General features: G+C 38.8%; 1 protein-coding gene and 1 long non-coding RNA gene across 2 annotated transcripts; one reads left to right on the top strand and one right to left on the bottom strand.

Moving 5' to 3' along the window:
- Window positions 1-1157: 1157 nt before the first annotated feature.
- On the bottom strand, window positions 1158-3963 carry LOC124271522 (ras-related protein Rap-1b-like). Its single transcript, XM_046706666.1, has 3 exons — window positions 3762-3963; window positions 2977-3150; window positions 1158-2312 (listed from the first exon to the last, which is right to left on the bottom strand). Exons 1-3 carry the CDS (start codon window positions 3901-3903, stop codon window positions 1948-1950), a joined length of 681 nt encoding a protein of 226 aa, XP_046562622.1. The 5' UTR covers window positions 3904-3963; the 3' UTR covers window positions 1158-1947.
- Window positions 3964-9018: 5055 nt separating this feature from the next.
- Window positions 9019-10345, top strand: LOC124271530. The gene is made up of 3 exons (XR_006897068.1): window positions 9019-9031; window positions 9826-9831; window positions 10208-10345. It is a non-coding gene; the product is annotated as an uncharacterized LOC124271530 (long non-coding RNA).
- The last annotated feature ends 8984 nt before the right edge of the window (window positions 10346-19329 follow it).

Raw genomic sequence — 19329 nt, forward strand, 5'->3', positions numbered from 1 at the left:
ATCGTAATCCATCCTAGACGTCTATGGTCTTCCTATCGTCTTCTACACAGGAATCCCGTTACACCGACGCAGTAGATGGTGTATTTGTAGATTAATGCAACACAATAGATCCCTTGATATTTCTGGTTGGATGCAACTCGGCGTAAATGAGATATGTTCTGTGGAGTCCAGTTATCTTGAACTATCTGGGGATTTGTGGCATAGACTAGATATATGCCTGTCGACAAAGGTGTATAATAATAAATTATCGTTTGAATGTGACGAAGACACTGAACTTGATATTGTGCTTTCGACTGACAATGTGAACTTGAACATGATAACCAGGTTTTGGTCATTCTACCACGACTTCACTAAATACTGGATTGTGGTTGGTTAATTAAGTCATTGAGAGGTATATGATCACGTTATATACCTCTGACTTTCCAACACAGTATGTATTTTTTAAAATCTTAATAACGCGTTTATGGTAGAATGGAGATAAACATGCTGCGCGTCCGGTTTTAAATCAAATTTAGAGCTATTATAATTTCGTTATATACCTCTGATGTTCCAACATAGTATGTTTATCTCCTCAGTATAAGTATGTTTTGGACGGGTGATTCATTATCAGAATACCTAAAAGTTACCTATTGTGCAATATCTGCATTGTGTACATGTGCCATGCCATGTATGTGAAAATGTGTTACCATTTCTGGTCTATTGTGCATTATTTCGAAACACACCATGGCATATCCAGATCAGGGAAAATAATCGGATACAATAGCGGATCCTCATTAAAGGACACAATGCATAAAGGGCGCACTGCGACGTCTCAAACCAAAGCTTTGTTCATTTTCCGTTGAAGTATAGCAGTGCGTACAACTTAGTCCGAGTTAGGTACTAGGATCGGGTGAACAGGCGTGTCGAAGCCACGACGACGTGGAGCTCTGTTCTGTCAGAATCAATGTTTCTTAAAAACACATATTGCTGAATATTGCCGAGTTAACCAGCAAACAAAACTAAGTTGTCAATAGCTCGAGATTCAGATAAATAATAAATATAAGCCAGTATGAATGAAGTTTGTGTTGTTCATTGTGCAGACATTGTATGTACACGTAAAACAACTCGAGACATAAGCAATGATGTTTATAGTTCTTCAAAATAACACAACCATTAAGAACTTTGCACAATATTTTATTATTTTTATTATTTTCGTTTTTGAAAACTGACACAGATGTCATGATGAATACTATCTACTGATATTGTATCCATATAACACACTCCCACAAGAATAGAAAAATAACGTGTCTAGTATCGTATCTGTTTATAACAGTATACTCTAAATATCACACAGGGTTTGGGATATTACGGAACCTGCTTACTTCAAAGTTGCAGGTTAGTAAGCATTCCACGAACGTTCATTGGGCAGGTATTTCCAGAGTTAATCTGCTGTTGCTATTGAGAATACAGTGAAAGCCCTTATCAATCTCTCCGTGCACCTTTAACTGCGGCTCCCTTCGAACAAATACCGTCAATACATGCATAGGGACGTTGTTTCGATAACGTATTGTAGGTAAACGTGACTACTTTAATGCGAGCGCCACAGTCTGGTATGAAGGCTTTGCGCTGTGTGTGTGAACAAAAAATTCAGTTAATCAATTCGCGTTCGCAGAAGGTATCACTTCAAAAGTGCAGCATTGCAGCCTGAAATCTGACATTTCCAACACGATGTATAGTTGGGTGTCGCGTTACCACCATCAGCCAGCCAGTGCCATCAAGCCTTGTCACTCCTACAAATGTCACAGCTTTCCTCTAAGCCATCTCGGAGTTACAGCGAGATCAATCATTATAACATCACAGCGTCTTTATACTGCACCACTTCACAAAGGCTCCGAACCAACCTGGCTCATATTTGATAAAATGCATCGTCTACCCTTGGGGGGAGGGTAAATAGTAATGTGCCTAGTGTCACATGATTTTGCACCCATGCACATGCTTTTTCTTTTTGTCGGACGTTGCCATGACACAGCTGCACACACTATAGTTCCTCTGCAGCTGTTTGCGCGTGCTGCCCTGGGAACACAGTGACCTTGAACTATGACTCCTCCTTGTTTTCCTCGGTTGACCATCCTGAACCTCTTCTTGTTGGACCTTCTTGAGAAGCAATACATCAAACAAGCAATCAACGTTCAGGTTACATTTGGCACTGGACTCCACGTAAGAACAACCCATTTCATCCCGGGCTAGTTTCGTGGCGGTCTCGGTTGACACCTTCCTTGTCGTGTCGCAGTCCAACTTGTTGCCAACGAGGACGACAGGGACATTCACTTGACCTGCAATAGAAATTAGAATGGCAACTGTTTAGCATCAGTTTGTACCTTAACAACAATGAGTGGATGGATTGTACGTCGCTTTCAGCAGTATTCCAGCAATGTCACGGAGTAGGAAGTATGAGTCAGTGAGTGAGTTTAGTTTTACGCCGCACTCAGCAATATGCCGGCTATATGGCGGCGGTCTGTAGATAATCGAGTCAACAAACAGTGATCAACAGCATCAGCATACGATTATATGTGTCAACCACGTGAGCGAGCCTGACCACCCGATCCCGTTAGTCGCCTCTTACGACAAGCATGGGTTACTGAAGAGGAAGTATGAAGCGGGCTGACTGTTCACAAGGTTCTATTATCTGTTGTGTGCAACCACAGACTTACATCATGGAACAACAGTTCAAACAGAAACTCTAATAACATTTATTAACATTTACAACACACAAATACACGTCACACACGTGTGTGTGTGTGTGTGTGTGTGTGTGTGTGTGTGTATGCGTGTGTATGTGTGCGTTCATGCATTATTTCTCAGCAAATTGATAGCAACTGTATAGTTGATTGATAGAATTGATAGATTTGTATCGTATGTCAAAGTAATGACGCATTTGTTATGATCTCTAAACAAAATCGCATAATACACCATTGTGAGGCTGCTTGCTACGCCCACCTTTGATGGAGAAGATGAGCCTGCAGAGGCTGAGGGCTGATTGGAATGAATGTTCGTCATTTACAGCATAGACGACAACAAAGGCATTTCCATGCTCGATTCTCAACCTTCTCATTGCCGGGAAGTCGGATTTCCCTGCCGTGTCAAGAATCTCTATGTTGGCATAGTTACCAGCTGAAACAGAAACCATAAATTTGTAATACATTGCGGAGAGAGAGTGTACATCAAAGCGATTAAAAATTTAAAATCTTGCAGGCTATGTGTAAACATGCTTTTGTGACAACCTGAGATTTCTGACATGAAGAATATACATCACCTTCGAATGATATTTTGCCCTCCTTAATGAATAACAAATGTACTTTTAGTTCATAAAGGGTGTATGCAGATTACTGTATAACACATGGCATTTATAGAACATTGCATAATGGTTTAACAGACGTATTTGTAACAATTTCGCAACAATCAAAACACAGCTCCCTATTAGTATATGTATGCAACAGTGCTATTATTGAAACGACAATAATGTGTTGGTTGTTTCACTTCAATTCCAGCGATCTGTGTCAAGTGTTTTCACTTAACTATTGGGTAACTATTGCACATAACATGCACATACATACTGTATATATTATGTCATTTAATGTTTAAGAACAACAGTTTATCTACAAATGAGCTTGACTTGCTTGCTAAACCAAATCAGAGAAGCACTTCACGAAAAAAACAGTCGATTGTATGACATAACAGCTAGTTGCGTAAGGTCAGAAGAGGAGAATGTTATTTCCACTAACCTGGGAGACGCACCATCCTTCTGTAGCTTTCCTCCACTGTAGGACGATAGTCATCGGTGAAGGAACCTTCCATGAACTGGTGAATGAGTGAGGACTTGCCAACCTTTTCTGATCCAAGGAAGATGATTCTACAGTCCTTCATCACGGCCAGTGTCTGTGTGTAACAGTATTGATGCTGGAGCCGCCCGGATTATGCAGCCTCTCCTCTGCGCTTACCAAGATGTGGATTCCACGCCGCCGCCGCCGCCAAGGTTTATATATAACCAGGCTGATTCAAGTGTAGCTGTTGTACAAGGCGGAGCCTCGTGCTTGTGTTTGTATCCAGTTTGTATTGCGGGGGTTTAGTACAACAACATTGACCCGTTACCAAGTTTCAGTTTATACACGACGTTTTGTTCATTAAATTTAGGGTTTAGGTCCTTATATATATATGAATATTTATAAATACTTTAAGGCACTTTCCATGTATTCCAAATGTAACTGATATATTCAACAAACCTACTCTGCGTAAACTTTTGAACGCTTTCTGAAAGTCGATAAAAGACAAATATTCTCTTTCTGCGTACTTAAAGCAGTTCCCTAAATACACGCAGATTGAAAATATGATCTGTTCTGGAGTAAGATGTTCTAATGACAGTCTGTTTCAGATAGTGTATTCAATGAATAAGGTCAGTCTTGAGGTCAATATCGAAGTGAACAAGACAACCGGTAAGGGTAATCTGTGTATAGTTTACAGGTAAATTGTAAACCAAAAGTCACTGTGTTCTTTAATCTGATTGGTTGAAAAACGTGATCAAATGGTATTCGATTCCCGGAAATTCGCTGCGTATTAATACATACAAACATCGCTCACACCATTGTATTGTTACGTCGTCAGCTGTGATGACGTCATTAAAATCATATTGTGACGTAAAGTCCAAATGACGTCACAAATGAGCATTTCCAGATGCTACCATGGGAGATAGCCGAAACGGCCTGCTGATGACATTTCTCTGCTGTACCCGTACTCGATGTCAATGAGTGCAGACACAAAAACGTGTGTGGACCTTTTGGTTTACTTTTGTGTTTACAATCTCGATAAACATCTTGTGTTGGCTGACGCCGTCGGTTCCAAATGAATTCCCGTGCTTCAAATACTCAATAACACCCGGAAATAGGCCAACACATGATGTTTATCTCCTAAATGGATAATCTTTTTTGTATATAGGTTTGACAGTAACACTGACTATACTTTTAGCAAATACGATATAAAAAACCTTTACGAAAAACGTTAGCCTTTTATGGAATGTGGCACTCTTGAAGAGCAGCCTGCTCGTGGTGGATGCTGGGTAACGCTAATAGCTCTTCAGACTTGAATTCTGTGATACACTGCTAATGTTTTAGTGTCCTTCATGACATATATTTATCATATATACTAACATTGTTCTCGTCACGATATGTCAGTGCCGCCTTCTTTATTATTTTTCAACTTAGCGCATGCCCTAATCATGTCTTCATCCGTGAATCGGCCATTGATATGGTTCATGCTCATATCGGTCATACAGTTGAGTAAATCTTTAAATTCCTCATCTTCTGAGTTGAGACTAAGCAAAGACTGAGGGTAAATTTGTGTTTTCTTTGTCTTTGCTTTATTATTTTAATGTTTTCCAGTAGTAATTGGCGTCTGTATTTCGCAATTCTGACAGTATATTTTCTGTTTTAAAATATCAAGTCCAGCATGCTTAATAAACACCTTCTTGTATGCTCCACTCGCCTCTTTCTAACCTTTGTTTGTTCCCGACTGGAGGTCGAATTATTTGACCCTCTGTACCTTGCATAAGGTAGAATCTGCCGTATCAGATAATAGAGATGCTTGGTTAGCTTGCGTAGATGTTTTAATTTACATGCTGTTTTAAAGAAGTTCAATTGTGACCTGTCATTGACATCACGTGATTGCCTGGTATGAGTGAGCGAGGGAGATAATATACTGGAGAAAAATAGTAAGGGATATATGTAAATTTTGAAATTATGAATAATGATCTATTTTTCATTGACACACTGATAAAATATCAATCTTAAAAATACAAAATACAATATTTCAGTCATATCGTGACGACGAAACGTTATGTACTTAGAATAAATATATTTAGACTTATTTAAAAAATCAGCCGCTGGTGTCTGTAGGAGTGAGTTAATATTTAACGTCACATCGGCAATATTTCAGCCATATCGTGACGAGAACAATTTTAAAAAACGGGCTATAGATCACCAGCAACTGAAGGCTGATCACCATATAAGAGACCATGGGGACTTACAGTACTTTAGCTACTTGCATGGACCCTAGCTGGATTTATATCAACCCTTCAACAGTTGGCGATTATGGGGTGAGTGTAGGAAAATTTAGTCGAAACTTAAAATAACAAAATACTACGCTACAAAAAATTGGTAAGTTTAAATTTACTTTGAACGTATTATGAGTGAGTGAGTGAGTTAAGAAGCTATTAATTGCCAACAACCGAAGGTAGATCACCATACTAAAGTACTGTCGGAAATAGAAAAAAAATGTTTTTAGGCTGTTATTCTGTATCCCTAAAATTAACAAATTTACAAATAGCATATATCGAAATAACCCATATCGGCCTAACTGGGCATTCAGTGGGATGCGTAATGGTATATCCAGAAAAGCATGTTTACTCGTAAAATCGGGCAAAACTTAGAGAAAATACGAATAGCTGCTCAAAACAATAGATCGGACTGTAAATGGCAATTAAGTCGCTCAGCCAAGTATGACGACGGACCATCGACTCACCTAGCATGAAATGCACGTCCTGCCCTACATAGGTGCTGTCAACGTGCCTGGAATTAATAAACGAATTTAAAAGGTGAGTTTTCGCTGTCTTGGGTGATCCATGATTTTGGCTTGGAATTGCAGAGGTAGCTGTTTTCGGTGAGTCGTGGCGTATAACTTTTGAAATAATGATCCGATTGTGACCATTTATAGCTCATTTTGTAGGGAAATCATCTCGCTTTTGATGCGTAGGCCTCGACGGGGCCTTAAAAATAGTTTACGTGGTGAAATCTAACTTAGATTGAGGAGGGGGTGGTGCCGTCGTTACATCCCTTTCCTTTTATATAGTACTAGGGTAGAGTCTATATACCTATATGTCTTTCTAACGCTGTTTCTAAGCGTGACACGCCCCTGTGACCGAGACTGTAGTTAGGCCGAACTTAGTTTAACAGATATTTCACACTGACACATATCAACTACATTAATTGTAGATATCAATGCTAAAAAACATTTTTTTTTCTATTTCCGACAGTACTTTTAGGGACCACGGGGACTGACAGTACATTTGCTACTTGCATAGACCCTAGTCGGATTTATACCATCCCTTCAGCTGCTAGCAATTGAACGTAAGTCGGATTTATACCATCCCCTCAGCTGCTAGCAATTGAACGTAATGTTAGCCATTTACCTTGTGTAATTATGAAACACATGAAGCTGTCTCACTGGTCTCATTTCTTCCAGTTCATGTTTGTGAATCAGACGATAACAAATCATCAAAATACTTGAACCTTTTGATCAATTTCTTGGCCAAATTATCTTTGTTTCGATTTTGCCAAGCCAAGCATAAAGAAACAGATCCGCAAGAAGGGAAGCACAATTGGTGCCCATGAGAATGCTAAATGCTTGTCTAAATACTTTCCCCCAAATTGTTCGCAGATGATATCAATGAAGAAGTCCAGCATTTCACAACTTCTTTCCTCAGAATGCTCAGTATGACATGCTCTTGATATAGTCTTTTACCTGAGATTTCTTGTGATTATGGATACGGGTTTTATCAAAGTTACTTATTATGTAAAAAGGTCTCTTGCGTGTTGCTGTTTCAACATATTCGACCCAATGTATTTCATTTTGTAATTAGGGCTCCATGCCTCCAGGAAAGGAGACGTATTTTAATCGTTCGGATTATTATTATTATTTATTATACCTCCTAAACCAGTGCTCAGAATCGCTTTTAAAAATCACCAAGGTGCTCACAGTGCTGAAGTCGTTTGCGCCAAACACCCAGGACTCTATGCCCAGTAACAAAAGGCAGATAATTCAAAATTAATTCCAAAAGTTCAAACTTTGACAGCATATATCAAATGGTTCCAAGACTTCCAAATTTCTTGAGCAGAGCAGAATTCCCAACAATTTTGCCTGAACAGGTCAAGTCGGTAAAATGCAGCGTTTGGCAACTATGGCTCTTTCAAGCTTTTAGCTACGTTTTTAACAGTTTTCTGAGTAGTTTGCTCACAAAATGTGCTGGGTTCGAACCGTCAGGTCAAGAGCTTCCAAACTTTTCAGAACTAATGTCCAGTAACCACTATGCAAATTGTGCACAGAAAGTGACAGGATGTGCCTTCGATGGCCGCCATATTGAGTGCTACTTCCGGGCTAAAGTTCTCTTCAAAAACTTTCCAAGACTTCTTCACGATTTTTAAAAGCAAACTTACCAGGTGAAAACTGAAACGAGTTTCAAAGAAACCATTGCGTCTGTATGTGTCTGATAGCTGAGGTCGTGGTCATTTCAGAACACTAATTGTTTTGACTGTAGATCCAAGAACAGCTGAGATACAACCTGTTGAGGAGGGAACTATTTCATCTACGGAACTATATAAAATATACGTGACACCTTGACCTCGGCTCTATTTCCGCTATCCGCTCGCACGTGTTCAGGGTGTGTTTTTTGTTTTTAACATAAGAGGAAACTGAGTTAGCTAAAGGAAGCGTCATGAAAATCTACAAACAATCCCCATTCGCCTGCTTTTCAATGCACTTTCAGTGACAATTCGGCCTTCTGCAGTGTGTGTGTTGAGCATTAAAACTGTTTTTCTTTACTTATAAGTACTAGAATCTCTGAACAGCCGTAATTCCAATTATGCAACTGGATTTTCTGGTTCATTGATCACTTGATTGCCTGGTTTGTTTTCAAGCCGACGTCTAATGGCAGGAAAACAATTGTGCGGCGTCAGACTAAACATATTTCCAGTTTTAGCCACGTTTAATGAATGAGCTATGTCACGGTAGGACAGGACACGTTCACCCCTAAATTTCAGTGATTTATTTTATATTATTTCACAACTATTTTCCATTTACACCAAATGGAAACTATTTGTCAAGATGGTCAAGATTGGATGTTTGACATAAGAAGCATCCTTAAAATGGCTGAAATGTTCCCATAGCTGCATTTCAATGGACGAGGGTCTCGTGTAAAATGAAGCAATGTCCTTGGTATGTTTTGTATGTATTCTTGAAATAAGTCACTGGAAAGGCTTGTTATTATGTTTAAGATAGACTTTGTTTGAATTCCTATAATGTGAACCTTGCACCTTTTCCAGCTAAGGTCATAAAAGGTTCTGTTTTCCTGACTGTTTCAGCAAAAGTTTCCTCCGATTTTAGAGTCATTTTCCAAATATTATTCTTAAATGCAAGAAAATATGCTTTGTAATGAATTGATCTGAACTTCCAATACTTCCTGTTCGGCGATAATTCAATCTTACAGTTATTGAAGGAAGCATTTCCTATTACTGGAAGTGACATGATCCATACAAAATTACCATTTACTATTTTTTAAGAACCAGGTGACAGATGGTATTACTATTTGCTCTGAAACCATAAAATATGATCTCACTGGATTGCCAAGTCAGAATTTTATAATCGACTCTGAGACTTATGGACGTGTACAGTTTTTTCTCTTCTATTCACAGAATTCCTGTATTTCGGAAACCAGAAATTTGACAATGAAGAAGTTCTAAATGAGTTCTTTTGGGGTATAGCCAAAAAGGACCATGGAGCCCTATATCGCTGCTCGCTACAATATTTGTTAACAATTTTTATTGTGTTTCGGAGGTATTCATTGCTCTTGTGTGGTTATTCATTCATGATTTCATAAATATTTCCGTGTTAACCTTCGCGTTTCAACTTTGGATTCAACATGTAACTGCTTTTACAATACTACTGTTAATCATATCTCTGTCTGAGGAATGGGCACAGCACGATAGTGTTCATTATTAACTCACTTTAGTGTTCTACAAACAGATTGACGTCATTTATGATATTTATAGCTATATTTTCTAACGAAATCGATCTATTTTGCAGCAGCGTTACAAGATGGTTAACATCAATTACAAATCTCAAATTAATTTTTCCTTCAGTCGCAGGCGCAGCAGAAGTAGATCAATTACAAAGCAGGCAAGTGGTTATTTTGAGAGTTCCATAATACAAACACACACTATGTTCACTTGAGAGTATTTGTTAAAGCTAGGCAACGCATTATTTGTTTAGTAGGATCAGCTTCCACTTACATTGAACGGATGGTTCTATGGACATACGGCTTCTTTTTACAATCTATTATTCAGTGTAGATGCTATCATCGTTATCAAGTACTTGATGTACTGTAAAGGTAAAGCATTCATCTTAGGCCAGGAGCCAGGAGCTGAAAATTGACAAATTGGTACCACTCAGAGGGACCAAAAGTTTTAGTGTTTTTTATATACCTTTATGTCTCTATATATCAAAAAAGTATGATGGACAACTCAATTTGGTAGCTCAAACTCAGAACGAGGCTAAAATCAAGATGGCTGCCAATTTTTTTCAAAAAATGTTAATTCCAAGCTTTAATCATGAGTAAAGTTCAGCAAATAGGTTGGAAATGAAAAAAGGGAGGTAAATTTGTGCTAACATGATTACAAAGATTTAATTAATATCAAGTTGTGTTACTTGATACCTTTAAATCATATTTTTCCTGGCTTTGTAAGAGTCAAAATTGTTTATGGTGCAGAACAGTGACTATCACTACACATAGGAATAAGGAACTTGAAGGTGCTCTCACTTAATCACTACACAAATTAAGGAACTTGAAGGTGCTCTCACTCTTTGAAATTAAAGAACTGTTTTCAGAATAAACTAAATTATAAGTTTTTGAAATCGTCCTTTCTTCTTACAATTTTGCCTCTTACAAAACCAGGAAAAAATATGATTTTAAGGTATCAAGTAACACAACTTGATATTATTAAATCTTTGTAATCATGTTTGCACCATTTTACCTCCTTTTTCATTTTCAACCTATTTGCTGAACTTTACCCATGATTAAAGCCTGGAATTGACATGTTTTGAAACTTTTGGGGTTTTGGGCGGTCATCTTGAATTTAGCCTCGTTCTGAGTCTGAGCTACCGAACCGTCATGGCCATCATACATTTTTATTATGTAGAGACCATAACCACTCCAAAAAATTGTCTGGCTCATGGTCTATCTTGTTGAGTAAAGTTATATTTATCCAGTTGGCGTACAGTTTGATAATGCTAATGATGTTTACACATTGCAGAATTAACAAGGGAAGATGTGATGTTGAGTTATGTGATGGACAATGAGGATATTGGGATTAAGATTTTTTACCTTGGTCTCAGTTTATGAAATATCACCAACACCTTGAGACAACCAAACATACCCAAAACAATGTGAAAATAGAAGATTACAAATATAGGAAGTATATATAAGTTGTATATCCACACTTATCATAATAAAGTAACATTTCATAAGCTTTCTTTGGTATTTTATAATGACACATAGGCACAACTTTTTACCAGTATTTTACAAATCGACATTGTGCATATATATACAGTGGATATCGGCCACATTCACCATATACAATGGCATTTGGTGTCTGTGGACCAACGTTTAAAAACTTTGCAGTAAGATGGACATTTTCAATTTTATAGAAATTATTATTACCCCAAACTTCAACACCATATAAAAGAATTGGTTGGATTTGTGTATCAAATATCTTAAAGAAAACAGAATAATCGACAATATCTAGTTTATACAGGTGATGAATAACTTCCAATAAAGACCTTTGACCCCTAGATGACAAATCTTGTATACATTTCTTAAATTTACATGAGGACGCAAAGAGAACACCTACATATCTATACGAATCTACTGTTAGAACATTATTTCCCTTATAAACCCATCTTTCGTGCTTCGACAGGCGCCCACCTCTTCTAAAAGCTACAATATTTGTTTTCTCCAAATTTACTGTTAGACCTCACTTATCTGCATATTGTTCTAGAATGTTAAGTTGTCTTTGAAGACCAGATATTACATCGGAGCCTAAAATCACGTCATCAGGAAATAATAATAACAATATCTCGATCATATCAGGGAAGAGCTGAACACCAATTTTCCATTATAAGCAATTTCTAAAGAAAGTTCATTTGTGAAGAGAGAAAATAAAAGCGGACTTAAAATACAACCTTGCCGCAAACCGACTGGACATTCAAAGAAATCAGTGAACATATTATTATTACTTCTAACACAACATTTTACAGATCTCTAGATACTCTGAAGTGCTCGTAACATCTTTCCACTTAATCCAGATGAACATAAACATTCCCAAAGTTTATTACGGTTAATGGAGTCAAACGCCTAAAATCTACAAGGGCTACATAAAGCTTCTTTTTCTTCTTCAATATTTTTTTTGTATCAAAGCATATAAAGTAGATATGGTCCATAGCAGAATGCCCATGTCGAAATCCAGCTTGGGTTTCTGTAAGTATATTAGCCCAGTTAGTCAATCTGTTATTTAGTATACATGCATATATTTTAAATAGAAATATATATATTCAAAGAAGTGAAATTCCTCTGTTATTATCTGGATTATCCTTATTGCCTTTCTAATGTACTGGGAAGAAATTTGCCTTAGTCCTCTGCTCAGGAAATAATGCTGAATCAAACATTCGATTATATATATTTCTTAGAAATGGAGTAATGCGAGTTTCAGAACATTCAAACATTTCGGCAACAATATGATCATGACCAGATGATTTACCATTCTTTATATAGGTGATGGCATCATGAATTTCTACATCAGTAATAGGCGATTCAAGAATGCATTTATCAATTTCACCTAACGATTGATCATCATACACCTTAAAATCTATATTCAAATGGGTATCTATACCATTACACGCATTCTTAAAATGGTTCATCCACATGTCTGGTTCAATGTTTGAAGTACTAATATCTGTACGAGAGAGACTTCTTAATTCCTTCCAAAATCTCGATGACAATGTTGTAGAATTAAAACAAAGGATTACAGGCATATGCTTTGATTCGACTCGACAGTCGACAACTAAGTCATGAGACAGATACAACAAATCAACGCTACTTATGAAGTAGTCCACAACACTACATCCTTGTTCTGATATATAGGTGAAGTCTCCCTTTCTATCACCGGGAGTTCTACCGTTAAACATGTACAAGTTATGCTAAAAACAGAAATCAAAGAGTTTACGACCAAACGTATCCACACAGTTATCACATGACTGTCTTCATTCACCGGTACTGAGGTTTCCTCAGGAAATGCTGCTTCGTCTAGTCCATGCTTTTTAAGTGTCTCTGGTGGGTAATTACCCCCACCTACACGAGCATTTACGTCTCCACATATGATGACGTCACACCCGTGATCTGCGTTATCAATCAGCCACTGATCTATCTGCTCGATAGCAGTCGTCTTGTCAGCTGCCACATAAAATGTTGAGTGAGTGAGTGAGTGAGTTAATATTTAACGTCACATCGGCAATATTTCAACTATATCGTGACGAGAACATTTTACAATGAAATGGAATATGTGTATATTATAAAACCTGTCATCGAAGGACATTAAAACAACTAGAATATCACAATTAGATTTAAAACTAGTGTGGAAGGTTAAAACTAATAGCATAAAATGTTGAGCCAATGGGTCGAACATAGGTAGCATAAGTAAGTATATCTTTATCATTACCGATGCTGGTTTTGTCTAACTTTATGCAGACAACATTATCTATATCAGCTGTAATCTGTTGGCTATTGTAGGACAGAGTGTGTTTTAGTAAGACAATCACTCCACCAGATAATCTTCCAGCCTTAGCTAGCCAGATTTGCCTGTGGACGACCCTGCAGCTATAGAGGGTGGCAGGTCTGTGCACGACCCTGCAGCTACAGATGGGGCGGTTCTGTGCACGACCCTGCAGCTATGGGTGGGGACGGGTCTCCAGTCCGGTGTCTGGACTGTGGGATGGGAGTGGAGTTGACCGAACTTCCCGGTCTAGGCATACCTTCTTGTCTTGTCCACTCGTGTCCGAAGTACCTGGTCTTGAAATCAGCTTGCCATTCTTATAATAAGCGATAAGCCATTTACTTTTCAAATCGGCCAAAGTCACTCTTTGCTGTTTGGTTACATCGTTTGCTACACCAATGTTACCGTTTTTGAGGTCGTTGCGGTGTTTTAGGACTGATATTTTCTGCTCGGTCAGAGCAAATCTAACTAGGAGAGGACGAGGTTTATCCTGGGATGATTGTTTATTGCCAATACGACGAGCACGCACAATATCTGACTTCAACCAATGTTTGAACTCATTTAGGACAAAAACAACTATATCTTTGCAAGCATCGAAGGATTCATCTGCTGTTCTGATACACCGTAGAATATAATATTGTCTCGACGACTAAAAACTTCCTGTCTGTCAATATCTGATTCGTGTTTCAAAACCTTAGTTTCAATGTCATCTAGTTTCTCGGCTAGTGCGTCCAAGTCGCTATACAAAGTAATTAGCTCTTGGCTTATTCTCTCTATATCATTTCTTATATCCGACATTGAAGATTCCAGAGAGGAACATTTGCTACCCAGATCATTGAGTTTAGTCTTTATTTCACTCATCTCCGAATATAAAGTCTTTCAATTTAGAGAGAACGTCTGATTTTAGTTCACGGGTTTCAGAGCGTTTAGATCTTTCATAGTTACCGGGCCAGGGTAAGTCTCAACATCGTTTGAGAGCACTAACTGTAATCTAGTTACATGTTCAGGTCTGTTGTCACAAAAAATCAGTGACCCACCATCTGCAATACCAGTATGTCGATTCGCTCCAGTGAACATGAAGCAATGGCATGTGACGTCAGTGATCAAAACACAATCATTTTGACGAGGAATGAACTGCTCTAAGCTAGGTAGGTTTCTGGTAAATCAGTTTGCATGTATCAAAACCATTGCTGAGAGCAACAAATGCATAGTGAGTAGTACAGAGCACACGGAGAGTCGTAGCGGCATGTCTGAGGTGTGCGTGTGGGGTGTATAGCCCGTGTCCGTGCAGACATGGCTCACCTGTCGTGTCCCGGGTGGGTGGACAAACTTGCCGATTCTAGCTCTATGAGTGGCTAGATCGATCATGTTAGCTGCTTGTGATGTTCCAGGAGTATATGCTAAGTTCATGTACTTCGTATTCTTTCATCCGTCATTGACTTCATAATAAATTTCTGCAATATTTTCTCAGCTCGTTCACTTACATGTCAGTCCTAAGGGACGCCACTATATGTCACTGAAATTTAGTGTTATACGTAAAGGGAGGGGCCCTTGTTGGAGAATCTTGTCTTGCAAGGTGAAGTAAGCTGAACGGATGCAGGTATTGATACTGCCAGTCGGGAGGTGGGTGGCTTAGGTGTAGTGGATTTCTTCTACTCTTCTTCTGATCATGGCTAGGGCTTCTTCGCTGGGACTGTTTGTGAAGAGGTCAACTACATCATAGCTGACAAGGTGGCCTAGGTGGTTGATGACATCTTAAATATGGTTAAACAAGATGGAATGTTTCCTTTGAAAACTAATTCCTGAGTGAAAACCCCAGGGTCTCTTGAAATGCACCTTTCAGATAAAAAGACCCCGAAAACAAACGTTGTCAAGCCTACATGAGTAGGTATCATACACACATCTCTTATGTGAAAGGAGTAGGAGTAAAGTCTTCACAGTACTATTGTTTTCTGAGGTACCGTTTTCCATTGAAGGTGACATTTTCTCACAAAAGTGCCATGTGCTCCCTACGTTACATCACCCTGCAATCAAAGGTACTTGTGAAATACCTCATTTTCTGGTAGTGCTCTAATTATCAACAGCAGTTGAAACAGGATGCATGTGAATGTTGTCAACAGTTCGAGTCAAAATGACTCTGGCTTAGCCAAAGTTATTGTACCACCCAGCATGTCCCAATCATCAGTCCCCACGTTAGAAACTGTTCTTTATTGCTTATCGAACCAGTCATTTCTTTACCCCAACACGATAGCATTAGGTAGAGCCCAATGCATAACAAAAGACACCCATTGTATCTTAAAAAGTATTAAACCTCCAATGAAGAAAAGGCCATTACCCCCAAAATGACCCCCAAAAAAAAAAAAAGCCCCAAAAAAGCAAACAAAACAAAAAACACCCAAAAACAACAAAGCTGCTGGTAGGTACAGTTACGTCGACTGTGGTTTAAGATGATCCTTCAGTAAGCCACAAACGCACAGCTGAAACAACTGATCATATCAGGAGTGCCCAGACCTTAGTATTGACCTATCCCAAGCAGACAGACTGAAATTGTTGATCTTCTGGGTGAGAACTAGACTAGAACTATGTACGTTATACCTTCATTATCAGCAACTGTTAAAGGGTTGATAGTCAGCTATATACAAAAAAGGCACTGGAGTATTACACAATAATAAGATTCAACAATACTTAGCTATCAGAAAATTCCGACCTTATCTTGCTTATTCAAAATTTAATGTGTTCACATATCATCTAGAATTGAAATGAAAAATAAATTCAATCACAAATGCTGCGGGCAGATTAGGTATATGGTCACTTGAACTGGCAATCTACAATTTTGACATTATTCAAAAAGCCTTATGGTAATGCGAATGTTGTTGCACGTTGCCAGTTTGAAGTCAACATCAGCTGTGGCAGACATAGAGAAACAAACAATCTACACAATCTCAATGGTGGGCTGAACATAACCTTGATCTTGGATCCTTGGTTTGCCATATGGTTCAACTGAGGACAAATATGTACTTTCTGTCTATTGTCATTTCAATATCACCAAAACATGCTTTTGCCTTGTTTGTTTTTAACATCTTATGTCTCAGTTTGTACAGACGCTGCCACCGGACATTGTGAGGCCTTTCGACTCAAACTCAGAAAACTAGTGTAGCAGCCGGAAGTATTCTGCCGTTTTAGAAGTCCACATACTTTGATATCTGATAGAAGTGAAGATTTCATGTCTAACTTATTTAAAAGTCATTTTTCTAATTTTGCAGAATAATGCGGCTCCACACAACACCATATTACCCTCACTCTAACAAGAGCACTGAGGGGATGCACTTGTACATCACCCAGTCCCTTCAAGCCTAATGTCACAGATTGTGAATTCTTTGCACAATAGACATTTCATATGTTAATATTTTCTATAAAAATGACAGTTTGGCGATTGCGAAAAGGTCTCAAAAGGAGAGTTCTTTATTTCACTCTTGAGACAAGCCAACTTCATCCATTCGAAGGAGTCGGTTGAATTCTGTTCCATACACTGCACATATACACGAAGCCGAGGTTTTTCAGAAAACTTGTCCTTAAATGACCAACTCTGGTGAATGACTTCACTCGGTTTATTCCACTCCCTGTACCCTCCAACATCGCTATTAACAAAATCAACCTCAAATTTAAGATTCTGTCCAACAACCTTCGCACGCATAAAATAACTATTGAATTCCTTACTTTCATCGTGAGTCTTGACATACATCACCAGAGGATATTCAGATAAATTAATATATGAAAATATAAACTGAAATGTTATTATTATTATGTTTTACAGATTAAAAATGAAAATACAGCAGAGAGGGTTCGGGTGATCCTGGCACAGTCAGGCTGATAAGGCTCATCATCAGCTCAGGGCCCTTGCCCCCTCTACACGCAGCCCAGACGGCGAATGGGACTTCTCCCAGGAAAGACTGCCTAGTCGAACCCACCAAGAACTTTCCGGAGAATATGAAGGCTCCCCAACAATGCAGCCTTCTGCATTACCCAGAGTGTCAGAAGGGCTGTGCTCCGGTGGTGAACCCGGGCACTCTCCTGATGTGCGCCAAGAGATCAGGAGGTACCAAACCAAGGGCACCGAGAACAGTGCCTGGCAACAGTGTACTTGGGATGCAAGCGAGACATTTCAAAGGCGAGGTCCGCATATTCATCATGCTTTTCCTGAATCTTGCCAATCACATTGTTGTCAAAAGGGACAGAAAATTCAATGATATAAATAAATTCATTGGCTTTTTCAAAAAGGACAAGATTAGGTTTGTTGGCAGGAATTCTTCTGAGGCTGTATGTGGGCCTATTTCACAGAAGTTTGAAAGCATCATTTTCCACGACGCCCTGGACATGTTCAGGGTCGTACCATGGATGGACCTCTGAGTCAAAGCCACAGACATGGCGGAGACGGTTGTAAAAGCAACGAGCCATGCCATCATGTCGTTTAAGATATGCTGTTTGTGCCAAAGAAGGGCATCCTCTGACAAGGTGTTAGACAGTCTCTGTAAATTCATTACATAGTCGACATTTCATATATATATTTTCTTTAAGAATCACATTTTGGCGATTGCGAGTGGGAAGTGACTGGTCCTGAGCAGCAAAAAGGAAGCGCTCAGTTTCACATTTAAGACCAGCCGACTTCATCCAGGCGAAGATTGCTATTCTGTTCCACACACTGCATGTACACACGATGCAATGGTTTCTCAGAAAGCTTCTCCACAAAAGACCGACTCTGGGCAGACTTGGTGAAGGACTTCACCTGGTTTACTCTAATCGCTGTACCGTCCAGCAGTACATCGCCATCAGCAAAATCAACCTCAAATTTCAGATTCTGTCCAATAACCTTGGCACGCTTAAAATAGCTGTGGAATTCTTTGCTTTCATCATGAGTCTTGACATGCATCACCAGAGGATCATCCGATAAATAAATATGTGCAAAAGTACACAATAAAATTCTATCATGAAGAGCCTCCACATTAATCAAACCCCGACCACCAGAATTGATTGGCATGTATAAACGATTGAGAGAGGAACGAGGGTGGTGAGCTCTGTTATCAGACATGATCCTTCTGGTCAGGCGGTCAAGACTCTGGATGTCTTGTTTCGTCCAATCAACTACTCCAAAGGAATATGAAAGGACTGGCACAGCCAAAGTATTGTTGGCTTTGACCTTGTTTCGAGCATTTAGCTCTGAGCTCGTGATACTTGTAAGCAAGATTTATACTCGACCCGAAGTTTTTCTTGAATCTGGGCATTCTGGAGCTTGTCTCGAACTTGCATTCCAAGATAGGTGTAGGCCTGATCTTCCACAAGATCTTCAAATAAGTCCTCCCCCTTGTAACCTGACTGATCCATCATTGATTATCTTGCCACGTTTCTAATGAAGAGTATTACACTTGAACTGGTTATTATTATTATGTACCAAATGTATAGAGTATGCTGTTTCTGAACATATACTTGTATATCAATATTGGGAATATATGGGTATTTTTCGTTTTAGATATAGGTATGTGTATGTGTGTGCGTGTAATATGTGCGTTTGTATGGCTGTTTGTATATGTGTTTGTGTGTATGTATGTTGGTATTTATGTCTGTGTAAGTATGTTTGTATGTTTGTTGTATGTATGTTATGCATGTATGCATACCTGTACTTGTTAACTTCAAATGTATACGTTTGTAT

This window comes from Haliotis rubra, unplaced genomic scaffold (genome assembly GCF_003918875.1).
Source record: "Haliotis rubra isolate DU_JTF1 unplaced genomic scaffold, ASM391887v1 Scf161, whole genome shotgun sequence".
Lineage (NCBI taxonomy): Eukaryota > Metazoa > Mollusca > Gastropoda > Lepetellida > Haliotidae > Haliotis > Haliotis rubra.

Excerpts from the sequence above, each read along its gene's own strand:
- LOC124271522 (XM_046706666.1), bottom strand. The coding sequence starts at position 3,903 with ATGAAGGACTGTAGAATCATCTTCCTTGGATCAGAAAAGGTTGGCAAG. Across the intron at positions 3,151-3,761 it reads AAGGATGGTGCGTCTCCCAG|CTGGTAACTATGCCAACATA; the intron begins GTTAGTGGAAAT and ends TTTCTGTTTCAG. Across the intron at positions 2,313-2,976 it reads GCTCATCTTCTCCATCAAAG|GTCAAGTGAATGTCCCTGTC; the intron begins GTGGGCGTAGCA and ends TTTCTATTGCAG.